The 27,559-nt window shown below is 38.7% G+C and overlaps 1 protein-coding gene across 2 annotated transcripts in view; it reads left to right on the forward strand.

The window, feature by feature from the left end:
- Positions 1–27,559, forward strand: part of RSF1 (remodeling and spacing factor 1) — a 65,753-nt gene that overhangs the window by 26,605 nt on the left and 11,589 nt on the right. For both annotated transcript variants that reach the window (XM_054847409.1, XM_054847502.1), the window contains 12 exons: positions 639–731; positions 1,267–1,472; positions 4,877–5,034; positions 8,307–10,036; positions 12,556–12,753; positions 13,701–13,805; positions 15,449–15,528; positions 20,242–20,296; positions 21,615–21,724; positions 24,359–24,426; positions 25,613–25,820; positions 26,979–27,202. In XM_054847409.1, coding sequence (XP_054703384.1) covers positions 639–731; positions 1,267–1,472; positions 4,877–5,034; positions 8,307–10,036; positions 12,556–12,753; positions 13,701–13,805; positions 15,449–15,528; positions 20,242–20,296; positions 21,615–21,724; positions 24,359–24,426; positions 25,613–25,820; positions 26,979–27,202 — 3,235 coding nt within the window. The remainder of the gene's footprint in view (positions 1–638; positions 732–1,266; positions 1,473–4,876; positions 5,035–8,306; positions 10,037–12,555; positions 12,754–13,700; positions 13,806–15,448; positions 15,529–20,241; positions 20,297–21,614; positions 21,725–24,358; positions 24,427–25,612; positions 25,821–26,978; positions 27,203–27,559) is intronic.

Here is a 27,559-nt window from a genome sequence, read left to right on the forward strand (position 1 = left end):
GTTTATCCTCTACTGCCACTTTTTTGTGTGTGTTTTGTTATTTTTTTCCCCAATATTAGTGTCATCGAATTTATTTCCTTTAAGTAACTTGAAATTGGCTCTACTTAGAATATTTTAAAATATTTATTAAATGTCTCAAGGCTCAAGATTTAGTATTTTCTGAATAATAATAATTCCACAGCATGGAGTGAATATCAGTTGAATTTGTTATCTGCAGTACAGTTGTAGGACTTAGAGGCCCCAAGAGACTTTGGTAGCTTACGTGCTAAGTGCTGTAAAGACGTGAAATAAGAAATCACGTCTACTTCAGAGAATTTATATTCTAAATAGACAAGTCAGAAATAGAAAAATGGGAGATTTTGCACAGCAAAGACAAGAATACCTTCCGAGTTCAGAGTTGTGCTGCCTAATTACAGAGGTTTAGACAAGTGGGTGGTGATCAGCACCTCTGATATATACTCCTCCATGGAGATTTGCCAACTTACTCCAGTTTTATTTTTTATTTTTGCGTGAGGCTTTCTGACTTGCAGTCCTGAAGAGATCATGTGTAATTGTTAGTGCAGTAAGGCACTATGAATATAAAAGTTTAAAGTTGCTTTTATCCACTAACTGTAGCAATCTTATTTTGTTTGTGACAGATATGCCAAGAATTCAACAGCACTTGGGCTTGGGAGATGGAAAAAAAAGGATACTTAGAAATGAGTGTTGAATGCAAACTGGGGATTCTGAAGGTATGCAGTCATCAACTAAGTTTCTAAATGATTTTTTACTCACTCGCCTAAATATCTTGGATGTTTTTGCTTTTTCACTCACTTAAACGTCTTGCAAATTTAGTTTGACTGGAACCGTAAGTGGATGTGTTAAATGTGGAGCTGATCTTGTCACAGACGTGATGCTCATGGTAGTGAGCTGGGTCCAGACTGAATGTAACACTTTGCATGAAACTTTGTATGAAAATTGTTTTGTACTTACTGTTTTGTCAGTAGCTATTTGCTTGTGCAGTACACTTTTTAAAATATTTATTAGCAACTTTTGAAGCTGACCAGGAAAAAACAACAAAGCCCAAACCACAAAACCAAATAAAAATTCTGTCATTTAAAACCAACATGCTCTGGAAAATAAAATGGTAGCTATAGCTAACTCACAGATCCAATAGAGAGGCCTAAAAAGAAGTTCCAAATTAGACTGAGAGGAAATGAGCTGATTTTCTTATTTCTGTTTATATTTTCATATTTTAACAGTCTTTCTACTTTCTCACTTTTTCAGTATCTCTGTGAATGTCAGTTTGATGACAATCTAAAATTTAAGAATATAATTAACGAGGAGGATGCTGATGCCATGCGTCTTCAGCCCATTGGTCGAGACAAGGATGGCCTGATGTATTGGTATCAGCTGGACCAAGAGCATAACGTCAGGATGTACATAGAAGAACAGGATGACCAGGATGGATCCACGTGGAAGTGCATTGTTAGGTAGTCTTTTTTTTCTTCCCCCCTCCTTTTTCTCTTTTTTCCTTATTTTGTAGAGGTTTTTAGCTATTTGTGACTGGGGTTCAGGAATTTATTTCAGTAAGTCACCATTTCTCAAAGAGTAGGATTCAGGCCAGTGGGAATTTCTGCATTCACATGTATGTTTTAGTGAAAAACCATGTACAGAACTGTCCTGGTTCTGGCTAGAATTAGAGTTAATTTTCACAAGGAGCCAGGACAGGTGAGCCAAGCTGGCCAGGGGGCTCTTCCATACCATGTGACATCATGCTCACCATAAAAGGGGGCCAGTCAGGGAGGGGCGGCGGACCATCTGAGTGTGGGCTGAGCATCTGGTTGGTCATCGAGTCGGTAAATTGCCTTGTGTTATCAACCATTGTGTATATTCTGTCATAAGTACCGTTGTTGTTATTTCTCTCTCCCTTTGCTGACCCAGTAGACTGCCCTTATCCCAACCCACAAGGTTTTGCGTTTGTCTTCCCATTTTCCTCCCCATCACGCTGGGGAGGGGTGAGCGAGCGGCCGTGGAGTGCTCAGCTGCTGGCTGGGGCTAAACCATGACAAGAACTAACTCACTGATGTGTTGGTAATAGTCAGTGTGTATCACGGACTGGTTTGGGTTGGAAGGGACCTCACAGCCCATCTAGTTCCAACCCCCCTGCCATGGGCAGGGACACCCTCCACTAGCCCAGCTTGCCCAAAGCCCCATCCAGCCTGGCCTTCAACACTGCCAGGGAGCCAGGGGCAGCCACAGCTTCTCGGGGCAACCTGTGCCAGGGCCTCAGCACCCTCACAGGGAAGAATTTCTGCCTCACATCTCATCTCCATCTCCCCTCCTGCAGCTTCAGGCCATTCCCCTTGTCCTGTCACTCCCTGCCCTTGTCACCAGCCCCTCTCCAGCTTTCCTGGAGCCCCTGTAGGGACTGGAAGGGGCTCCAAGGTCTCCCCGGAGCCTTCTCTTCTCCAGGCTGAACAAGCCCAACTCTCTCAGCCTGTCTCCATAGCAGAGGTGCTCCAGCCCTCGCATCATCTCCGTGGCCTCCTCTGGACTTGCTCCAACAGCTCCATGTCCTTCTTGTGCTGGGGACCCCCGAGCTGGACACAGTACTGCAGGGGGGTCTCACGAGAGTGGAGTAGAGGGGCAGAATCCCCTCCCTCGACCTGCCGGTCATGCTGCTTTTGATGCAGCCCAGGACACGGTTGGCTTTCTGGGCTGCAAGCGGACACTGCTGGCTCATGTTGAGCTTCTTTTCCCCCAACACCCCCAAGTCCTTCTCCTCAGGGCTGCTCTCAATCCATTCTCCACCGAGCCTGTAGCTGTGCTTGGCACTGCCCTTGGCCTTGTTGAACTTCATGCAGTTCGCGTGGTCCCACCTCTCCAGCCTGTCCATGTCCCTCTGGATGGCATCCCTTCCCTCCAGCGTGTTGACCACACCACACAGCTTGGTGTCATCAGCAAGCTTGCTGAGGGTGCACTCAATCCCACTGTCCATGTCATCAACAAAGGTGTTAAACAGTGCTGGTCTCAATACTGACCCCTGAGGAACGCCACTCGTAATTTGTTTTCTGCTTAATGAAGCTACAATGGATATATGGAAAGGTTGCCAAGAGAAGACTTCCTTGAGGATGATGGCTCCATATTGCTCCCCGGCCAGCCAAATGCCTTAGAAAATGGAGGAGGACTCTTGCTTCTTTAACTTCCGTTCTATTAGGACAATTAAAAGTGGACAGTTTTGTTCTTGGGGGAATTAAATTGCAATTTTAAGTTCATGTAACTACAAAACTTTTGACAATACAAATAGGCACAAAAAACCTTCCCGAGTTATAATTCAGCTCATAGATCACTAAAGATGAGGTGTCTGATGTTGATGCAGACTGATGTACGTACAAGACTAAGTGCCTCTGGGTCTCAGTTGCTGCAGATTGGTCTGATAATATTTTAATGATATTTTAGATTCAGATTTTTTTTTTGTGTGATTCTTGTTACATATGTCATTTTTCACTTTCCTAGTCTATGCGAAGAATATGGGATCTTTCTTACTGGAAAAAGAATTAGTTTGAAATTTGTTTCATATCTACCAGTTACCCATTTTTAGTTTATCTCCATGTAACTTTCTTTTTTTAAATTTGATTAGTTCCAAGCGGATTTTAAACTGGACTCAGCAGAATCAACTCTGACTTAAGAAGTGCATAGAGATGTAAAAATAGATCGAAACAAAGTCAAATAACGTGGGTTTTTTTCTGTTTGTACATTTTCATTTTTATATCTGCAGCTTATTTACACATCCATAACCTTAATAACCATGGGAGTCATACAAAACTATTTAAACCACTATCAATGGGCCATAAAATGAAGCATTACCACCAGTGAAATTTAGACGGCTGTTGTGGGTGAATAAACTAGAGGTATCTAAACAAACCAATTGAGCTGAGCGGTGTTTATCTCTTTTCATGCATTATAGACTCCAGAGATCAATGCCAAAAGCGGAAGAAATCGGGGTTCTGCTGGGAAAGTTCTGCCACTCCACACTCACAGCTGAAAAACCCAATAATGCATTGTAAAAATCTGAAATGGTTTTAAACCCATGAGATTCTACAGCTCAGGGTTTTTGCACTTCCAAGCCTCCTCTCTTTTTTCTGCAAACCTGGGCAAAAGTTGTTGTTGAACGTTTACTTTGAAAAAAGAAATGGGAGAGCCTTATTATTCTACTTTATTATGAAAACAATGACTCTGCTTAATCATAACTGAAATTCATTGTGTGTTAAGGTATTGGTTTTTCCAGTTAGATGTCCAGTTGAAATAAGGGGCCGCAGTGGACTGAGATTCTCACACACAGAGATGCACAAACATTTTCTCACTATCAAGTAACTTCTCTCATAACTCAAGTAGCTGGAGTTTTTTAGACATTTTTGTATTGTTTCCTACATGTGTTTAGGGTGAGTACTTGTAAAAAGTATCTAAATTATTTAATTGCTTGTGAAAATTTCATTGAATGATGTGGTTGCTCCTTTGGTCCATGAGCAGAAAACTACAACTTCCTCTCTGCTGAGAGAAAAAAAGAAATTACAAAGAAAAACCAGTGAGGACTGTTAAGGGAGTAATAAATAAAACAACAATAGTAGTAGTTTGGATCTAGACCCGACAGGGCTTGAGTTGAGATAGATAAGGTCCTTCCAAAAAAGTGATTTTATTTTTGTATGGATAAATCAGAAGGGTTCTGACTGCGAAGTTGCAGCTGCTCTGGGGGGACAGGCATTTCACTGTGCTTGTATATAAGGTTTTCAGGGCAGTGTTCATTTAAGCAGATGGTGTGTGTTTATTTTTTATGGATCCCTTTGGGGTGAGTAAGTGGCTTATCAGACACTATGTTTTTTCTTCTGTCATCTAGAAACCGCAATGAGCTTGCCGAGACCCTTGAGCTCTTGAAAGCACAAATTGATCCTGCCCTGTTGAAAACCAACAATTCTCAGCAGGAGAATTCATCACGTGAAAGCCCAAGCATAGAAGATGAAGACACCAAAAAGGGTGAAGAAGCATCTACACAAGGTTTTCTGCCTTCTTTTCTCAAATTTTAAATGTTGTGCTGTTGAAATGTTAGAATTTTCAACTTCATGAAAAGTTACTGTGATAGATTAGAACTTCCTAAAAAAAACCCCACACAACAAAACACAAAAAATGTTTCTGTTCAAAGTAAGTCAGGTAAACATTGAATACTGGGAAATGATAAATATCTTTGGAGTTCTTTTAGTGCTTATTTATAAAAAGAGAACTGTGTATAAATTGTTTTCTAAATAATTTTATTTTTGCTGTACATTTTGTATAATATTGTAAATGCTCATCATTGTATGTTTTTGTGGGGCATTGAACTGTTGACAAACTTTTCCTGTTCTAGCAACATTAAAATTTTTAAAAGAAAAAAAATCTGGCTTGTGCAATGCCATGATTGAAATCAATACAGTATTGGGTGTGTTATTTATTTTTACTTTCGAGTTTGAATCAGAAAAATATAAGTTATATCCTCAAATGTTTCACAGTCGACATGATTTTTTCAAGAAGACGTGAGCTTAAGTTAACACAATTCAAAATACTAAAATATTTTGGAAGTGAAGTGATCCTTAGCTGCCTCCACTGTTTTGTTGTTATTAGCAAAGAACCGTTTTTCCTTTTATTGTCATGTCATTGCACATATTTACTAACTTGCCTGACTTGTTGGTTTGTGCATTGGTTTTACTAAGTATCAGTTAGCCTGAAGTATTTTATGTTATAAGAATCTGATCTTTTTTCAGGTTATGAAAAGCTAAAAGCTTGTTATCCCAAGTAATTTTACCCCAGTTACTACCTGGTATTACCATTTTGTTAAAATATAGCAAAAGATTTTCACAATCAGAGACAAGATTTAAGGATTCCAGTGTGTTAGGATGTATTTCTTCAAATCTGTTAATTGGATATGTGGAATTAACCAAGGTCTGTCTTCATTCTCAGTATCAAAGAGAAAGATGTGGTATTTTATTCTTATTCTGTGTGACAAACAGTGTAGAACAGAAGAAATAAATAAAACATTTAGATAAAATTTGAATTGTTGTGGGACCATTACAAGACTACTGTAGAAATTGTAGTAAATTGTGGTGACCACCAGCAGAACTGTCTTTCATTCTAAGGCATTTCTTATATCTACCTGTGCACGTAAGCGACAACATAACCTGCGTGGTTACTGACACTGCAGGATTAATTCCAAGTACAGATCTTGCCTTTGTCTCACTAAAAATTGGTCAGGCCAGCTTAAATCAGCTAATCGAGATCTCGAATTCAATACGATTTTTCTTGACATTGAATTCAGGAGGAGTCATTTGAAAACATTTTAATAAATGTCCCCACTGTAGGTAATTCCCCAAATCCTGTGGCACTTTGCCTGGTCAGTACTTACGTTAGGTTGTATATTGATGCAAAATCACTCCTGGGCACTAGTTCATGAATAACGAAATCATTTACATCTGCCGTGATTTAAGTGCAGTCAGTGTATTCACAGAGCACTTCTTAGAGCCTTTCAGTTGAGAAGCTTTAGTATTTGTTCCTGTTAGTCCAAGGACTACATTCAAAGCCCTCCTAAGGTACAGTGAAAACGTATCGGCAGACCTGATACCTGTTTGCTTTGGCCACTTCCCAAATAGCATTAACTTAGTTCATACAAACATAAACTGAACCAATGCTTACATGTTTTCTACTAGCCTGATTGATTGACTCGAATAGCGTTAAGACAACTTGTGCATCAACCGAGTCATTTTGTGTCTATGAAATGCTTCACAAGCAGTTCAGGGAGTTAAACTATGGAATTGTTGCTTTTCAGTATAGAGAAGTTTGGGGATGCTGGTGATCCTTGATGTTAGGAATTTGGGAGAAAGCAGTAGGAAGAAATGGTTGAACAAAGTTTAGACAGAAAGAAGTGAAGGGAGGGTGGAGGAAGAAAAAGGACACAGAAAAAATATCTCCTTCTCTCTGTACAGACAAATGTCTTTGAAGAGGCAGCTTCTCTGTTACAAGGGCTCAGAGTGGGGACCCCTTCTGTGAAGGGGAAAAAAACAGCCGTGAGCCTTCTAAATGTTATCACTTCTGGTGCCTTACAGGTGCATCTCTGACTGCCAGCTGAGACTTATTTGGATACATGCTTTGGATTTGAAAATACTATAAAATCTATGAAGTCTTACTCACCGCTCTTTTAGTTTCTAAAATACTTATTTCCTTTAGTGTAACTAAGTTAACTGTCATGTACTTCCCCCTGTGTATTTCTAACCACTTTGGGAAGTGCTTATCTTGGCAAAGAATTACTCTGGTAGAGAGGAGGTAGAGAGGTGAGATACAAGAAAAAAATCATCCTTTTGTTTGGAGTTATGGCACGCTTGCAATAATATCTTTCAGGTGGTAGAAGATGCTGTTATGGTATATGTAGTGCTTTTATATTTGGGTTTTTGGGGTTTTTTTGTTAAATTAGTTCTATTGCTAGCTGACTGAAAAATATGGTAAAATAAAAAAACCTGAGTTATTAAGAGGCTGTGGTAATGATAAATAATAGGCTTAAGTACACAGTAAGAAAATAAATGTATGGTTTCTTCTGAATACTGGAACTGTACTTTAAGCTCTCCAGGTTTTTCTGGGATATGCTGCTACTCACTGCTCATTTTAGAAATGGCAGATGAAGTGAATGTAGAATATTGTCTGTTATTTGTGTTTTGATAGTACATAGGAGAGGTAGTCATTGCCCAGAGAATCTAAATGAATTTTGCCATAAGCTGTAATGTTGAGTGTCTTCTGTTTTCTCGGAACCGTTGAAGTATGGTAGTTAAGTATTTCTTGAAATAAAAACATGTACAAACGGGGGACTGATTTCTCTGTGGGATCTCACTTAAAGACCATGGAATCTTACAGCATGTTCTGGTTTGTGAAATAGTTCAGAAACTCAAGTGAGACTGCAAGTTGATGCTTTGTGCACTCACTACTTAAGTTTTATGTATTCTCTGAAAGTATTGTGGTACTACTAAAGAAGGGGCCGAGATGTCTGTATAAAGAAGGATAAATCTAGAATTCTGCTGCTAGTCTCTGAGATTTAGGTTTATCTTGGTATACAATTAAACCAAACTGTGATTCTGTAGCTAAAAATTGGCAACCCACTCATTAAATGACAATGTTAGACAAGCCAGACTCCTAATAATTCCATGAGAGAAGATTTATTTGCGGGAGACTTTGGGTTGTTGGGGTTTTTAGATATGCCTTTGTAATCTTGTAGGTCCCCTGGTTGTTTCATAATTGTTTTTCTCTGTCAACAGAAAATCAATTAAAAATCAAAGAAGAAAAAGAGGAGGTGGAGGAGCAGTCAATGGAATCAGAAAGCCTTCCTCTTCCTGTGGTCAAAGAAGATGAAAATACGCTGAAAATTGAGACAGTGGAAGAAAAAGAGATTATAAAATTGCCAGTAATAGTAAAATTAGAGAAACCTTCAGAATACAATGAAGAAAAGCAAACTGTCAAAGAAGAAAGTGACTCCTTTAAAGAAAATGTCAAGCCTGTTAAAGTAGAGGTGAAAGAGAACAAAACAGAACCAAAAGACTTAAAAGAAGTAAAAAGTTGTACGGACAGAATAGCAGTTCATGAGCCAGAGAGGTTAGAATTTTGTGTCAATGTCAAAACTCCCCAAGAAATTGTGGAGAAATCTGTGGAAGAAAGTGAGAAACTTAAAAATGACCAGCAGGCAAAAATCCCGCTTAAAAAGCGAGAGATCAAGCTGACGGATGACTACGACAGTCCAATAAAGGGGCCCCTATGTAAGTGTGTTACTCCAACAAAGGATGTCTTGAAGGAAGAAGGGAAACCAGAAGAAGAAGCTTTTAAGAGAGTCCCTACAATTACTGCTTTATGTCCTGATGGGAAAGTGCTAGTAAATGGAGAGGTTAGCTGTGAAAAAATAACTCCGAGTGTCATACAAAATAATAAGTCGGAACACTCTGCTTGCACAAAGGAAGACAGCAGCTCATTAAAAGAGAAAAATGGAAAAAGTGGGGAAAAGGTACCAGACTCTCTAAATTCTGTTAGTAAAATCATAAAAGCGTGCGAGGTTGAGAAAAATGCAGTAACTGTGGTAAAAGAAATAGGGGCTGTGGTCTCTGAGGTTTCTAATCAGAAAGTGCCTTTAAAGGAGGAATCTAGTCCTGTGGAAAAAGAGTCCCTTGACAGCACGACTGCCGAAATGGTAGTGGAAGAGTCTTCAAACTCTGAAGACTGTGCCAAAACAACTGAAGAGAAACTAGCCACGAAAATCAAAAAGGACAGACTACCACCACCCAAAGAATGTTTAGAGAAGCTCGAGAAGTCCACAAATGCATCTGCTCCTGCAGAACTGCCCAAGCTTACGCTGTCTGATGAAGAGACTTTGAAAAGTAAAGGGGAGTCTGAGGAGCAACCTGATTCTCCAAAAGCTGCTGAGATGCCCCCTGCATCTACTTCTCCTGTTACTTTAGAGAAGCCTGTTTTGGAAAAGGAGGGCTCTGATAGTAAACTGGCTCTACCTGAGGAGAGCAAAGTAGAAGAAAAATCTGTCCCTGAAGAACAAGAGGGAGAACCGGAAGCTGCCAAGACAGAGCCAGATAGATTAGACGATGCCCATGCTTCTAATCTAGAGGACTCATCAGAGAGTAAAAAGGAATCTCCGCTACCTAAAAGCAAATTTAAATATAAGCTGGTTTCTGAAGAAGAAAGCTGTGCAACAGATAATAAAGAAATAACTTCTGAAAGACAAAAAGAAGGAATTAAATTAACAATCAGGATCTCCAGTCGGAAAAGAAAGACAGAAACGCCGCCAGAAGAGGTCAGCATTGGCCGCACGTTAAGGCGATCTCCGAGGATATCCAAGCCTACTCCAAAAGTTGTGGAGACTCGGGATCAGAAGCCTGACAAAAAACGACCTGAAGAGGAAGAGGAGAAACCCGCAGCAGCACAAAAACCAGAACGAAAAGAAGATGCAAAAAAACAAGAGAAGGAGTCAAATTCTAAGGTTAACAAGGTAATACAGTTTTATTACCCGGGAATAAAGAATACCCACAGTCTTATCTATAAGGAGAATATACACTTACATAGGAATATTGAGGATTTTGTTCCTTTGGTCAGCTTTTACAAGGAACTGGCTTTGCAAGCCAGTTAGTGGACTCAACAAACCTAAAAACACTCCCTAAGAGAGTGTTGATTTACCAGTTTATAAAACCTGTCATTTAACCTAAACTAAGTAGACCAAGTCAACCAGAGTGAATTCTTCTAGGAAATGAAATGATCAGACCTGAGTCAGTCTGGCTGAGTGGCTGAATGGAGACTTCTAGCTCCTGTGGATTTACTAGATGGATACTTGTTGGTGTCCGGTTGGTCAGGATGATCGTAAGCCACAAAGGAACCAAAAAAAAAAGGTGAAGAATAAAAACATTATGACTTCTGTTTCTAGGTGAAGCTAACGTTATTGTTTGGGTGAGTTCATGATATAATTTAGCTTTTCTCATACCTGGGATATAAATTTGACTTTGGGTGGAGGTGTCTTTTTTTCCATGATAAACTTTTGCTTATGCAGCAAAAATATGTAAAACTATGTCAGGGAAATATGACACAAGTTAACTGTACACATGTATAGTGTGCTCCAAAGTCTGTGTAATTATAAATACTTTTTATTAATTTATCTTCCATTTTTTTTCTGGATATGCAGTACAAAACAGAAACAAGGAACAAAGAGTCTGTATTTTTAGTGTCCTCTTTTTATATCAACTTGAAATCCTATTAATTTTTCCACCGCTACACATTTTCCTTGCTGATTTTTTGTAGTTCTACCAAGACATTCACTTATTTAGCAAGTTTTCTTCCACATACTGCTATATTGAATAACCTTTGTAAAATGAACAGTTGTTTTTACAATGAATGATTGAATGAACTGAAAAAGTGTCATATACGTAATGAAAAACAATTTTACTTTAAAGATTAATTTTAAAATTTCATTTACAAATATATATTTAAATCATAGTGATTGTAAATCCACAAATAGTTTTAATTTTGAAGTACTGTTGCTATAGGAGTTTTAACTTGATCTCTATTTTTGAAAGGTACAGAGATCTAAAAATATGTACTTTTCTAGAGAGATTTTAAAATAAATATGATTGAGGAAGAAGTTTGAAACTAGGAAGATTCTGTCATTTTATCAAAATGAAAAATACCCAGATTTTTAATAGGCTATTTTATATTTGTTTTCTTTTAAAGAAAAGTTTTTAAAAACTGAATTTGAAATGATGATGACATTTGATGAAGCCTAAACTTAAACTAATACTGTCCTGGATTTAAAATACATTTTGCTACTAAAGTTTAATGAACAGTAAAATCAGTAAAGAGCTGGAAATTAAGGTTAAGAACCTGAAACAAAAATTTACCAGTATGACAAATATTGCTTTGGTATGAGCCTGTCCTGCAGGAGAAATACAATATTTTGTACAATTTAATTTATTCAGCTCGTTCAGGTCAATGAGTAGTTTAGTCAAAATTGAAAAATGCTTTGAATTGAAAAAGCTAGAAAAGTGGGGTTTTTTCCTTTTTCAGTGTCTGGGGAGGGAAGGAGTTAAGAGAATAACGTCTATAAGAAACAAGTCAGTTAATGGAAAGAAAAGTTTCTTCTGTTTCGTATGTTGCTTTAAATACAAAATATCCTAGTTGCAGCAAGTAGTTTTATCTAATAGAAAATAATACTCTGAATTTTAATCAAAATCTGTTTTCATTCAAAATATATTTTAAACAAATCACTAGTAAAACTTAACACATCTAGAGAATGAGAGATGTCATTTTCCACTGTGTAAAATAAAAAGGTGGAAAGTTCAGGTTAATACATGGTAAGACATACGGTTGCTTTACTAAGGTAGATAGGATACAAAGGGATAGATGGCCCTTGGATTAGCAAAAAAGAAGCATCAACTGAATCAGAAAAATAATGGAAAAGAATAAACATGAAAGAAGACCTAGAGATAAGTTATGCACTTAAAAGGTGCAGTGATTTTATTTCAGAAAAGTATTCCCATCTTAGAGGAAAGCACCAGAAATACTGAAGTTAATATACTTGTTAGAGTACAAACATGTTTCCTAAAGCAAAATAAAAGACACAAACTGTACACGGGGAAAAAAAAGAAAAGATTCTCTTTGCATTGAGGAAAGCTACCATCAAAAAGTCAGAAAGTTTAAATGTGACAGTTACCATGTTTACAAGCAAGTTTTCCGTGTCAAAATAGAAAAAAGGGCCCGAGTGACAAATTTCTCTTCCTGCTTTTAAATTGTATTTGAAAATTTCTCTCTACTGGTAGATGTGAATTTTTTCCCTTTACTATCCTGTTGCACTGTGGCTCTTTGAAAGATTGTCTGTTCATTGAAATGCTCTGTTGTAAATTTACTGCAGCTGTTCTAATTGAAATAAATCACTTCACTGTAGAGAAGGATTTTTTTTAAGGTCTGGGAAGAAACTCTGTAAGCTTCCTTTGTGTTTTCTCTTTGAAATGGTATGTCTCATAGAGAAGCAAAGTTCGGTGGACGGGTACGCGAACGCGCGGCAGGTGGAAATACTCAAGTAATGAAGAAAGTGAGGACTCAGAGAGTGAAAAAAACTCTGATGAGGAGGAGGAAGAGGAAGAAGAGGAGGAAGAAGAAGCTGCACCTGCTGATGATGACGAGCCGTGCAAGAAGTGTGGCCTTCCCAATCACCCTGAGCTGGTAGGGGAAAGCTGCTGTCAGCTGTAGTGTCAGATTTGGTGGACTGGCTTTGGTGGTATCTGGAGGCACATCATCCTTTGGGGTGGCTGTACTTAGGAGAATACCCTCTAGGTTTTAGGTGGTAAACTCAGGACAGGAGATGAGTTTAACTTCAATAAGGAGGGAAGGACGTTATTTCTTCTATTTACCACCTCTGAAATGTCTTCTTTTATGAGGAGTAACACAATTTCGCCTCACCCAGATTCATTCTCAATGTGCTATCTCAGTGAATACAGAGGAGACAACATTAAAACCCCAGTGGTGTAATGTATGCTTTCCAGTGTCTTGTGACACGGTCACAGCTGCACATCACCCTGCGGACCGGATACAGCAAAATCCCCTACGGAAAGAACACAATGAGCTTCCACTATTTCTAATGTTTATGGTTCTGGTTCATCAGCAGTAGATATCATCATGAATTCCTCTGTTTATCTGGGAAATCATAATGTGCAGTCCTGCTGTGAATCCACAAAATAAGCATACTTTCAGGTGTAAGACAGATATCCCAGCAGAGTTGAGACAAAGTTCAAACTTTGGGAACAGGGAAAACAGTTCATACCACATCTTGTCCAGATGGAGTTTTCCACTTAGCCTGGGATCTGGAAAGCATTATCAAATTCTACATTATGGACACACAATCTACGTAGCCCAGTAGTACTAAGTGCCTGAGAACATATAATAAGAGGAAATCTGGTGTGAAAATGTAAGTGTGATACATTAACTTCCCCATAAAATCCACCCCTGGCCCTGGAAACATCTAGTGATAGGTGATACAGGATTTTTTTTTTGTTTTGGCACAGTCCAGAGTATTTATAAAGCGCTTCTGTTTTGGCTGGAGGAAATAGTTCTGGAGCTTGTTACATGTTGTGAATGCCAACAGATACTCATGATTCATTTTGTTTCTACAGATTTTGTTGTGCGACTCTTGTGACAGTGGGTACCACACAGCCTGCCTTCGCCCTCCTTTGATGATAATCCCTGATGGAGAGTGGTTCTGCCCACCTTGCCAGCACGTACGGTTCCTGTTTGACTTCACTGTTCTCCATTTCAGCTTTGCTTGTGGTTGTGCAGATTTGCTGGGAGTTTAACAAGTTTTTTATCTTTTTTTCTCTTCAAAAATAGACTGTGATGGATTGTAGGGATGCTGATCTTCCCCCTTGCCCATTAGTAAAACTGAGTTTTGTGAGGTGGTTTTCCTTTCCCTTTCTTTTTTCTGCTAGCGATGAATGACTGTGTGTTGCTGATGTGTAGATGGGAATCTCCAACCACACTGGTCTTCCATCTTTGGTTAAATTACCTCAAGCCTAACATAGTATTGAATATATATCATCTAAATTTTTCCCAAAAGAAACATCATGCTGTTATCTTGGAGGGGGAAGTGGTAGGCAGTGAGGGATAGCACCAAAGCAAGCAGCTCTTTCTGAAGTGCTGTTCCTTCTTCAGAGACGTTTGTTCAGAGGCTGGTTAGGGAAAGCTGCTGTTTCTAATGAGTCTCATGGTATAGTGTGCCTCTGCTGGGAAAGCCAGCATTGTCCTTGTCAAGTAACAGACAAGTATGAACACTTTTTTGAAGGTTAGAAGCTGCTTCTGGAAAAAAAAACCTAAAAGAAATTTGAGCATGTGTCCAGTTTCATTTAATGCACATCTTAAAACAGCAAGATTTGCAGGAATGGTGCCTGGAAGGATAAGCCAGAGAGTGTGATGCTGTTCTTGTTAAATTAATGGGGAACCATTTCTGCACATTTTCAGAATAATTTGCCTGATCCCACACCCCTTCCTTGCTTTTAGAAAAAATCGTTGGCAAAAGGGCCGTTGCCCTGCAAAAAGCTAGCCACACTGGACACGACTGATACGGCTGTATTGAGCATTGATTTTTAGTCATCTTCTGAGGAGTATTTTTAAGTAGTGATGATCTTGAATATGTAAGAATGTTTTCTTTACACAATTTGGGATTGCAGCTTGTAGTTAGAGCATCTCCTTCCTCTGTTGTTGTTTAGTAATTTTTAATATGAAAAATGACAGATTTGCAAAAGTGTGAAGATCATCCTTGGAAATAGTACAATGAACACATTAACATGGAGCAGGGCACAATTCGTCCATAAAAAAGTCATTTTTACATATGGCTCCTTGAGTATTAAGCAGTGTTCTAAGATATGGTAAGAAGGTGATCCTGAAGTGCATCTCTGCTTTTTACTGTGGTGTCCACAGACTTGCGTTCTCCAAAGATTAAGACAAGGGACAACCAGGCATCAGTGTGTGTGTACGCGCCCAGCTTTCTGTATGTATATTATATATGACTGAAATCCTCAGGTTTCTCTGAGGCAAAGTTGTAAATATCAACAAAAACATGGTACTAATTTAGAAGCATGTTTATTTTAAACATCTTTAATGCTTGCTTTAGGCACATTGCCGCCTACAGCAAATGCCAGTTACTGGGAGGTTGCATCTCTCTAGCAGTTCATGGTGAAGCACATGTGTTTTAGGAAGACGGTCTTTGTTGTAAAGCCTTGTTCATCAAAGAGGAGCCTCTGGTGTAGCAAGGCACTCGCCCTTCTTCCAGACAAATAAAAAAATACTGAATGAAGTGTCTAAACATTAATTCAATATGAAAACAGTTGGTTATGAAAGAAACTAATCTTGTGTTTCATTCCCTTAGAAATTACTCTGTGAGAAATTAGAAGAACAATTACAAGATCTGGATGTTGTCTTAAAAAAGAAGGAGCGTGCAGAACGCAGGTACTGTTGTTTGGCTGCGTTCACAGCAAGCTGCTACGCAGAGGGGTACTAACTGAACAAGCGTTACAGTAACTGGGGACTGAGGAGGGAAGTAGCGATGAGACTGGGAATTGGTAAGCCCAGTTTTGACTTCCCATTGATTACTGGTGTGCAGTGCTGGGAGAGCTTGCAAGAAGGGAGGAAAAAGTCCAACAATTGGAAAAGATAAGCAAATACATTTGTATTAAACTTTGGTCAAGGTGCCTGAATACAGGTTTGGCTTTCCCATACCAGTAGTTAAACAGTTTTCAGCACTGGTTCAGCTGCATGTGTTAGTAATACCGTCACCCTGTGCAGAGTTCCTGCCGTAAGCAAGGTTAAGGCCTGACTTTGGAACAAAAAGTCATCCAGATTAATGTGATTTTTGAGTCTTGTTGCTTTAGATTCTGTTAAAGTTTGCTGAATTTACAAGACCATGCAATTGCTGTAGTGGGGAGTCAGCTAAATTACAACTTTGAATGAAATTTTCTGTCTGCCACTTCCATTACCGAAGGCTAAATGCAAACTGGTCTACTGCACTTATGAACAACATCCTTAATATTTGGAACATCCTGTCTGCAGTTTTCAGGCCTGAAAACGAGGGACATGAAACACAGTCTGCATAATTTATACCTTTTAGGACACATATTGAGTACTTTGCAAAATTTAATAACATCTGTATGCATTATTAAAGAAAACTTTGCATGAATTGTGTCTTAAAAGGCAAATTTCACCAGAAGGTGAGACCCTTTTAAAGAAAGTAATTGAGCAGGTTTATATTTGTAGCAGGTCCAGGGATATCACCTGGGATATAGTGATTTGGTGCTGGGAAGAGCAGAGCACAATCTGTGTCTGCTTTCAGCTTCCTTCACATCTCCCAGTCGTTATTGCTGTTGCAGCAGCAATGATAGTGATAGATCAGGTACCGACTGTTCCCAACATCGCTGTTTCTGCCTAGAGTGGATCTAGATCACACTAGTAAAATTACCCATGGCTTGCCAATTCTGGTGAATTTGTAGCTTTGGGAACTAAACTATTAGCTATTTTTATGAGTGAGCTCGGCTTACACACAACCTCCATCTGTGCAGGAGTATGGGACACAGAGGAACTGTGTCTGCTGCTCTGCTTTATGGTGGGAAGACTCGTTACTAGTGAACAATATTTTTGGACCTACTTTGGTAAATATTCTGCTGGCAAACATTACATGGAATGCAAGCTTCTTCCAGTCTGTCTTGCTTGAAATCACTAGTGTTGCATAAAAATACGATCTCTTAATGGTTACAGGAGAGCATACAAGTGATATCATAGCACTTTTCAGTCTCTGAAACAGATGTTTAACAACCATTTAGCAATCTGATCCTCATGCTAAATGAACCTAATGTTTTATATTGTATATCAAAACACTGATTTTTTTTTTTAAAGTCTCTTAAAAAAGAGAAATGAGCTTGGGTTATAAAAGATTTCATGATACAATAGTTGAATATTGAAGTCTTTCATCTTAATGGTGGTATATTTTAGCAAATTGTAAAGTAAAAAGGCTGAGGAATTATAATGCTAGAAGAAATTATAGTCCTTATTACACCTGGTATAAAAGTTAAAGCAGGTTGGTTGTTTGGGGCATAGAAATATTTTAATGTAATGTTTCTGTAAAATCACAGTACATGTTGTCTGTCTTTTTGGCAAACAGAAGAAAACCAACTCTCTCATCACGGGTACACACACTGAGTAGATTCTTTGAACCAGTGTTGTTATCGAGCTTTTTCGAACTAGTGATGCTGTCATCCTCTTTCAATTATTCTCTAGCTTTCTGGAATCTGATTGAAATTGATTCAGCTGCTCAGCTACATTCTTACGCATCCCTACAGCTTTACGTCACAGATTTTTTTTAACAAAAACTTTAGGTTTCACGAAAAACTTTAAATTTCATGTTGACTTACAAATACATAGATCAAAGTGATACTTCTTTTTCCTGTTCATGAATTCAAACAACAACCTGCCTGAATTTCAGGTTTCTCACGTACATGCTAACTTCTAGAATCATGTCCTGCCACCAGCTAGAGGGAGTGGACATCAGAGCTTTTGCGGATGCCCCTTGTAGTTCATGGTAGAGACTCTCAGACTTCTTGATGGAAAATCCTTTTAGGGACTACTTGCCTACTTCCCCCAGGCCAAATCAGGTGCAGTACCTCCTTTCACGCACACTGTCATGACTTCCCTGTAGTGATTTCTGCAGCTGCTTACATGTGCGAAAATGTTTTCTGGAGTCATCTAGGAAGAGTTTATAACCAATCAGTGCTAAATTATGTGAATTGTCACAAACAGATCTGCATAGCCAATGTCCTGACTGAAGTCGCCAGCAGGAGGAAAAGTTGTATGTTCTGGATTTGCTTTTTAATTTATTTTATTTTTAATGTTGCATTACAAGAAATGAGAAGTGGAAGAAACTATCAAAGATGCTTGCTGAATACTAAAGTGTTTACATTTCTAGCTCCTTTCTCATTTCAGCAGTTGTCTTAAGAGGCTATTTTAATTCATTTTCAAGAGCATAGTGATATTGCACAGCGCATGTCAAAATTCTTCCTCATCCAGCCAATCTCACAGCGCTCAGATGGATGAAGATTTCTTTTCATCTAACAGTTTGGAGAACTGGCATTAGGAGACAAAACCAATTACTTTGTACACAGCCAGAAATTTCAATTTAGATATAATGACACTGAGTTGTCAATGTTCATGGTCTTTGTGGCTTTAAAACAACGTAAAATCCATTTTTACTCTTTGTCAGTATTACTTTAGGAACTGTACTTGTTCATGTTATTTAAGAAAAGAATATTATGCTAGATTCTTTCAGTAAAGAGTTCTTCAGGAGGTTATTTGGATAAAAATGTATAGTGCAGAAGACTTAAAATTTACTTAGATTCTTTAGAAATTTATGAAAGTATTGGAAACAAAATGTTTACACATAAATGCCTCTATTTGCAAAAAATAATGCACATACGAAGTAAACTTATCTAAATTTAATATGCATCTCAGGCATTTTCTGTACAGATCTACATGATGCATTCTTTTGCGACTCAATTGTAATGTGGTCTGAGCTCATACAACCACTCACTGTCACTTCAGAAGTCTGATTCTGGTTGATTGAGACTCTTTAGCTCAGAAACCCAGAAGAGGTTAGCATCTGTTCTCACACGATTTCACTTCAACGTTACTGATGTTTCAGTGGATCCTGAAAGTTGGAGGTCTGCTGGCAAAAGCCTGGTTCATACCTTGCCCCTCCTCCCCCATCCCCCCCCCCCCGGGTTGTTCTTCAGAGTGTCTGGTCTAAAATACTGTTACTCAAAATCACTTTAAAATCTGTAGAGATGTGGCTTGCTTTGAGTGTCCTTGCAGAGCCCAATAAATGCCACCACCTTTCTTTGATACCTTCATTTGTTTAAATTATCCCTTGTTTTCCTAGAAAAAGGCTGGTGGGGACCTATGGTGATGGGAGTTTGGTGACCCACCCCGGTCTGTTGCAGTACCTGGCTATTCTTCCTGACAGACTGCTTTTCTAAAGCTCAGTTCAGTACCCTGAAGAGCAGCACCCAGTGCTGTTTGTGAGGTGCGAGGATATCCAAGGCTTCTCTAGTTGGGACTGACAGATACAAGACATATGGGATACTTGTGTCCTTCAGGAGCCGCAAGCAGAGGCCAGGAGCTGGAGTTGAGCCCAGGGCAATTCAAATGATGCTAGTGTTGAGGCAAACTAAGTCTAAACTAAATTTTACTTAATTTGATTTAATCCTGTAATGTACTATGGGTGAGGAGGACAGCCTACTTCTTACAAGAGTCTTTCCTGTATTTGAGTACTGTTCTCTCTCCCACCTTCGGTCTAGTGTTCTCTAGACCAATTTATCCTACTTTTTCAGCCTTTCTCAACAGGTCATGTCTGCTGCCCTCCAGTAACTCCTACTGGCTAGCTCTGAACTCTTCAGCTGGATCTCATCTTTCTTGAAGTATGAGTGGTGCCCAGATGGCACCGAGGACTCCAGTTAGGTGTGAAATGGGCTGACTACCATGGCACTTGTCCCATAGGCTGTTCTCCTGTTCACATATCCATCTGTCATCATAGTTGTTTCCACAGCAGCTTGACTCTGTTGATCTTTGTTCAGGCTGGTCTCCTCTGGCAAAGAATTGCTACGTAGGCGGTTATTTGTCTGCTGGTGTTTCTAGAGTTGATGGTTCCTGCCTGGATCTGAAATCTGGCACTTGCCCGTTTTGGATTGCATGCAGTCTTTACGTAATTTTACCAGTTCAGTGTGATTTTGAAATTCTCATTTTATTTTTCAGCACCTCCAAGGTTGGTGGTAGTTACGGATCTGACAGCATAATCTTGATCACGACATTATTATTTTTCATTTGGTTTTTAATTGTTTTTTACACCCCAATTCAATCATTTCTGTGGTGCCCGTAATCTTCAAGTACCATTGTTTGTCAGAACTCTTTGGAAATCCCTTGCATTATGCATGCAGGAAAATGTAATCATATGAGATTTAGTACATAATTCCAGCTAAAATAACTGTTTTCAGTTGGAACATCCTCTTGGGATGCTTCTGCCAAGCGATAGTAAGAGCTTCAAATGGTGCTAATTACAGCATTATTTTAGATATCTGCAGTCTTTCTGTAAGCTTATTTTTATTTTTTTCTCTCCTAAAGAAAAGAGCGATTGGTGTATGTGGGTATCAGTATTGAGAACATCATTCCACCTCAGGTAAGTTACTGTGCCTATGTTTCACTACTGTTTTATTTTTCAAACTTCTCAAGGATGTAGTTTCTCAGTGATGTATTAGATGTGCTAGTAGCATCTTGGAAAGAAAAATCAATGTATATGCGGGTCAGAAATAATTCTAGACCCTTCCTTTTAGACTGAGATTGAATTTAGCAGAGAAACCAAGGGAGCTTTATCATGTTTATTAGAGCCAGCTGGTGCCACGTGGAGTCCTCTGTCAGTGAAGGATAGCAGAATCACCTCCCTGCCCATTACAGTTGGGTCTTGAGTAGAGTGCTCTACTGTTCTGTAGTTTATAAAGGTGGGATTCAGTTTAACTCTAGTGTCTGCTGTGTAGTTATCTAGGCCTGAGCTAATTGTCATAGCTTTCCTTTGGAAACAAATGTTTCTGGCTTATGGCTCAGAGGGAATATGTAGTATCTATTAGAAGCATAACATTTGCTTCCGACAAATGTATATTGAAGTCACATGTGGTTAAAAACTATAAACATTTAGTGGTTTATTAACAGATGCTTTTATATGGTTTCCCTTTGCAGAAGAGGAAAAATGTTTTTATTCATGTGGAGAACAGCCTTTTCTCACTTCTTAAATACATTCTAAATTGATTCACTTGGAATCTTAGCCAAATGCCTTTGTCTGAAATTACGGAATCTGTTCCTTGCATGAGAGTTTAAAGTGAAACTTCTGTTTGTTTTAAACATGGACTTTCCACTCTAACTGACTGTAATAAAGCCAGCTTTCTCCCTCTGTCTCTGGGTAACAGAAAAACAATAACAGATTTTACAAACTTGCCAAAGAGTCTATGGCTGGGAGCAAATACTTGAAAAATTCAGCCTGGGGGCAGATTTTTTTTTTTGTGTAAGTTAATAACTTGGAAAGAATATCATAAAATTAATCTGCGTGGAACTTTATTGAAACTGCACCTTGTAAAGGTGTCCCTGTGCTCAGTATGTAGAGATGCTAGCAACAATTTGTTCAGCTGCTGCATTTACTAGTGCTGTGAGTATCACCCGAGGCATGATCTCAGTGCTGTAGTATAAACAGAATGATACAATAGCCTCAACCCTTAAACTCTGTATTTGTGAAATTATGTAGCCAGGAAGGGCAATATCTGCGTGTGTTCAGGTGAACTCTACTGTAACAAGTCAATATATTAGAAGCCAAAATGTGTTAATGTGTTGTGTTGGGCATATGAGTTTTCTAGGTCGTATAAATATCTGTATCATATGAGTTCAGTCATGAGGATTGTGGAGGTATGGGGGAGATAAAGCTTTTTGACACTTTGCTGTTATCTGAACAGGAGCCAGAAATACCTGAAGGTCAGGAAGAAAAGAAGAAAGATTCCAAAAAGCCAAAATCAAAGCTGCTTGAAAGGAGATCTACCAGAACCCGAAAATGCATAAGCTACAGGTCAGTGGCTTGTTTAAATAGCTTCTTTACGTGAAAGGGGTATGAAACTTAAAATGCAATTATGAGACAGTACGTCCACAACTGGTCTGTACCTCTTTAGAGAAATTGTGATAAAAATGCAATTAGTAGATTAAAATTCCAAGATATTTAGACTGTGCATTCTGAAAGTAGAGCAGGCCACTAAAGTTTCCAAAACTCGGCATGATCTTAGTATTTCCTTTTGTTCTCAGTATATTACCAAGGTGTTTTATAAACTATTTTCTAAATAATACCTTGAGATGCTCTGTATCCTCTTCAGTCCACCAGGCAGGTAGGCTGCCTTTCGGGATTAGAGAAGAATCTGGCTGCCTGAGAGCTTGTGGGTTTTTGTCCCAGCTGCATTAGGAGTACAAAAAAAAAAAAAAAAAAGCATTGTTTCCTGTACTTGCTCTGTGTAGACCTTTATCATCAAAAATTAAAACATTACAACTTTCAAAACCTTCCAACAATAACCATGATTAAACTCACAGTCGATCTGGTCTTGCCATTGAGGAGAGGCACAGCGTTTGTATTCGCTGAGTTTTCTGGCCTGTGCAGAAAACGCAGTCTGACCTTGCTTAGCTGTTGATTTTCGATAACTTTTTAAATTAACAGCATAAGCCACACTAATGAAAATGCCATTGCCGCTTTGGGAAATTAAGTATTTCTGTAAGGAACATTATGCCACAGGCAAGATTATATAGATTTGCTATTATGTTCATGACAGCTCGAGCAGCATCTGATGAGGAGAAATAAACCCCTTGCCTGTAGGGTATCTGGCATGACTTCAGCAGGACACATGTTGTGCAAAGACAATAATTTTTATTGGAAGTAATGTTTCATATAATGTTGTTCTGGAAAAATCAATCTTCTGACACAAAATGATGGAGTCTTTCTTACAGACTCCATCATACAAATAACTTTGAGCTGGTGAAAATATTACAGGTGTCAGCGTGTCACTGCAAATTTATATGTCCGCAGTGAAGTCTCGCTAGTGTCGCTGAGAATTGCATATGCTTTCCTTCAGCGGGGGAAAATAAATGCTAACCGTCTTATTCCGCTTACAGACAAATCTCTATTGTGTAGTTCTGGTTCTCTAAAGATATGTAATCCCTTTGCATCACCCGAGTCATCTGTCAAGCCCTCTCGTGAGGAGGTTAGCAGAAATCTGCGTTATGAATATAGCAGCAGCAGAGGAAATTATGTTCCATTACAGCTAATGGACAAGCAGCTGTCAGCTCATGTTTGAGCTCAGGTTATTTGTTGGCAGTGATTTGAAAGCAATAAGTGATTTCTCACATTTTAAAAAGATTTTTGTTGGGTTTTTTTAGCAGTGTGGAGCGAAAATAATGCTTGAGTAATGTGGAACTAATCTTATTGATGGAATAATTTCAGAGTTACTTCCTTGCTGTGTAAAGCTGTCTTGAACGTGACTTGCAATTGTTCTCAGGGAATATAAAGAGACCAGAAATCCATTGCCTTATTTTTAAAGGAGAAAGTGGTTTATGCTTACTATTGGAATACAGAGTAATATTAGATCTATTCTTTACTTGTTCTGTTGGACGTTACTATGGAGGACCAAGATACATATAACTGTAATCTTTCTTTCATGACTGAGAAACTGAATCTTTAATGAAAGTATTGTCCACTTATACCCCCCAGAACTGATTTTTTTAAAAATGAGAGGAAGAAAAACTTGCATCTAAATAAAATGCTTCTCCTGTATAGTTAATAAAATTTGTACTTTTATCGTGTTATATCTCAAGGCATCTATTTGGTGATACAGGTAACAGTCCTTTTTTATGAGATTTGAAGAAACAAACTGAGGTGTAAACAAACATCTGTGTAAAGGATGGATCCTTTTTCCTTCGTTTCCTGGTCACTTCAAATGAGTTACCCAGCTTGCAGAGATTTATGCAGTTTTATAACAGCTGCTGCTTGACAAATGGACTCAAATATTTTGGTTTTGTTTGTCCTATTTAGTTAGGTAACATTACATTATAGCTTATTTGTGTATAATTACAAAGAAGTGTGTACAGTATGTTTTATCTGTTCAGCTTAGGATGTTGCAGATCCATAAAGTATAATTACTGTGAGCTTTAGGAGGAGAAAGAAGCTATCTGAAAGAAGTTTTCAAGGAAAATTTAGACAGGATGAGTAATTTTACTTTGACTTTAATAGATGCTTTTCAGAAAGTCTGTTTTGCAGATTGGTGGTGCGTATGTCATCTAATAAAAGGTGTGGGAAAAATGACTAATACTTTGTGTGAAAAAAGCCACTGATACCATCTTAAAGAACTTTGAAAATTATAGATTGTTAAATTCAGTGGTAAGTCACGTAAAATGAAAGTGGTTTTCTGTTCACATAAATCAATAGTAAGACAGCCAGGCAATGATAAATAATCTGCTAGCAAGTAGAAATAAGAACCACACCTTTTAAAAAATTTGCTATTTTATCATCAAGCTGGGCCGTTATCTCTGTTATTTTATTATATACCCAGCCCATTGTGTGTGCAGTGTGATTTCTCAGAGCAGTTTTAGATTTTGAGGTATGTTTTCATAATATAATTGAATTAGGGTTCGTTTCAAAGTGGTAAATGAAAGCTGTTACTTTTAGGTTTGATGAATTTGATGAGGCAATTGATGAGGCAATTGAAGATGATATCAAGGAGGCTGATGGAGGAGGTATGTTTCTGATGTTTGTTTTTCATTGCAACAGTGATACAATTGAGACCAAATTTATTTTGATATGAGAAGCAACAAATAAAATCCTCTCCCTTAAACTTTGTCATTTACAGGTTTTACTGCTGTATTTTTAGAATCAAATGATATAATTTCCCTTAGAAATGGCCATCCCAGGCTGTCAAAAGATGCCAAAAAGTTCAGCTTGGACGTGTTTTGATATATGAATACAATGAATAAGCATGACAAGAAACCTCTTAAAATTAATTTTCTGAGTTTTGGATTTGAGATTGGAATGGCAGCTAGCACTATTGACATTTGTCCCCTGTAAAAATTGGGCTCATAAATTGGTCCACAGTTGGACCGTCTAAAGACTGGGTCTACAAAGTTTAAAAATATTAATCCAGATCTATAAGCACTTCTCAGTTGTATGTGAATAAAATGAAATAACATTCTTTGTTGCCTGTTAAGACAACATAGGGGACCAAAACAGAGATCATAGAATCCCAGAATGGTTTGGGTTGGGAGGGACGTTAAAGACCATCTAGTTCCAGCCCCCATGCCGTGGGCAGGGACACCCTCCACTAGACCAGGTGCATCCGAGATGTGGATGGATTTGTGCTTCTGCATCACCTTAACTTGTGTGGAGAAAACTGCTGTGAAACATTCTCCCTCAGTTGTTTGGCTTTTGGCATCTCTGTAAAGACACCAGTTTTCAGAAGCTTGCTGGATGGATACGGACAATCTGAAAATTGTGTGTCGGTGGGTGTGTAACACAAGACCCATATAATAAACACAGCGAAGTCTCAACAGTAAAACCAGCTTTTCAGAAACTCCACTCCATGACCAAACAGCAACTTAAACACTTCATCCTCCAAGAAGGATATTCAGATGTATTTTCTGATAGCTGCCCTACTCAAAAGGCACTAGCAGTGGTAATCATGTGGGTTGGGGTTGAGTATCAGAATGCCAACACTTATCCGCTGTCTTCTGTGTGGACCTCAGTATTTCCAAGTGACTACAGCTGGGGCTGTGTGCGTCAGGAATAAGACTCCAGACAGAGTCTTGCATGACAAAAAATTATTCTGCTTTACAGAAAATAAACTGAAGCTAGAGGCATGGAAGAAAGATTTGTATACAGTTAAACAAAAACTAAACTTGCTCTTTTTTTCCCTATCACTGAATTCAGGTATTGGGAGAGGCAAAGACATGTCTAATATCACAGGTCACCGTGGAAAAGACATTTCCACAATCCTAGAGGAAGAAAGGAAAGAAAACAAGCGACCACAAAGGGCTGCTGCAGCACGACGCAAGAAACGACGGCGACTAAACGACCTTGATAGTGATAGTAATCTGGATGAAGAAGAGAGCGAGGATGAATTCAAGATCAGTGATGGGTAGGTCTGCAATTTAACTTCCACCACAAGTCACAGACCACTACAGGCTTCTGTGACCACAGTGGCTCTGAAATGGATCATGAGGAGCTTGTGCCCAGTGCTGGAACAGCACCGCATGGTGCCAGCAAAAGTCCTCCTGGCCTAGGGGAGCGTCATTGTACTGGAAAAAAACGCACTCTGGATCCATGCGCTGAAATCATTCAACCTGTATTCTAAGCAAAACATGTTCTGGAAATGTTACTGGTATGTTTGAGGCTGCACTGTGGGGTTCAGTACACAGTTATGGTAGTGAAGGAGCCAGAGAGGCTCAGTCCTCTGACTGATGTGACTGGCAGAAATACTTAACAAAGATGTAGCTAAAATGAGGCTGGTTGTTCCTTTTTGAAAATACGTCCTATTCTGTGGGATTTTTATTGGGCCTGATTGTCATTTAGAAATTGGAAGAGTAAAATTTCCCTATTTAAAGCATGCAGATCTTGGCATGCAGGTTCTGAAATCAATTCTTGATTTCTGCTCTCTAGGAGATAGAGTTTGAAAACAGGCAGAGAGGTGGTTTATGCTGTAGAAAACAAATATGTGTCATGTGAAGCTTTAAATGCTGAGTATTGCTCTGGCTAACTGAAACTCTCTTTCCATGGAATTTCTCATTGTTCAGTCTGGGGAATTCCTAATGTTAAAAAATTTAATAATGATTTTAGATGTCCTTTATGCCTCAGTGAAGAAACATAATAGAGCATGAAGTGTAGGCTCTTTACCATTAACATTTAAAGCTTTACACCAGTCACTGAGTCAACTTACTAAGTGTATGGATAATCTATACAACATAGATGCAAATTTTGAGCTTTGTTTTTCACCTGTGACCATACTGAGGACATTTCAGTGGCACTCTGAATAATTGAGCTAAACGTGCTGGAAATTCTGAATCAATGAGTGTAGCTTGCAGAAATCTCACAGAATTAATAGTGCATTGATCCGTTAAAGTGCGCTCATACATTTTCAACTCTGTCCTCTGCTGAATGCCTTCTGGATGTTATCCTGGATTTTTTTTTTTTTTGTGCCAGACAATACTTACTTTATGTTTATCGCTTGCTTGAAGTACTGTTTTGATCCTTTGTTTCCAATATCTGTCTCTGTTGTCTGTGGTCTCTCTTTGAACAGATCTCAGGATGAGTTTGTTATATCAGAGGAAAATCTGGATGAAAGTGAAGATGACCCACCATCAAACGAAGACAGCGATTCAGAGTTCTGTGCCCGCATATCCAGGCGACACCTCTCCAGGCCCATGAGGCAAAGCAGGCGGTTACGAAGGAAAACAGTCAAGAAAAAATATTCTGAAGATGACGAAGATGAAGATTCTGAAGACAATTCAAGCAGAGAATCTGGTGAGTGTGAGAAGTCTTAAATGTATTAAATACTCTGTACTAGGGAGAGGAAGAGTGGAAGTCTCAGTTTCCTGTCACGACTGACTCTTACTTGTTTGGTTGCTTTGGTCAATTCAGATGTCACCTTTGCCCCTTGCGTGGAAAGCAATTTGCTACTTGTTCTTCTGTGACTATTTTGCAGGAAACCTTGAGTACAAGGTTCTTGGCATTTTAAGTAATTATGTATTTAAATGAATGCTTGTGTTATGATTCAAAAGGCCACCTTTGTGGATAGTTTCAGCTACCCCATACCTTCCTGTTTGGAACATAATTGCAGGGAAAAGAAAGGATGGAGGCAAAAAAGCACTTCTTTATAGC

The sequence above is a fragment of the Grus americana genome, chromosome 1 (genome assembly GCF_028858705.1).
Source record: "Grus americana isolate bGruAme1 chromosome 1, bGruAme1.mat, whole genome shotgun sequence".
In the NCBI taxonomy this organism is placed as follows: domain Eukaryota; kingdom Metazoa; phylum Chordata; class Aves; order Gruiformes; family Gruidae; genus Grus; species Grus americana.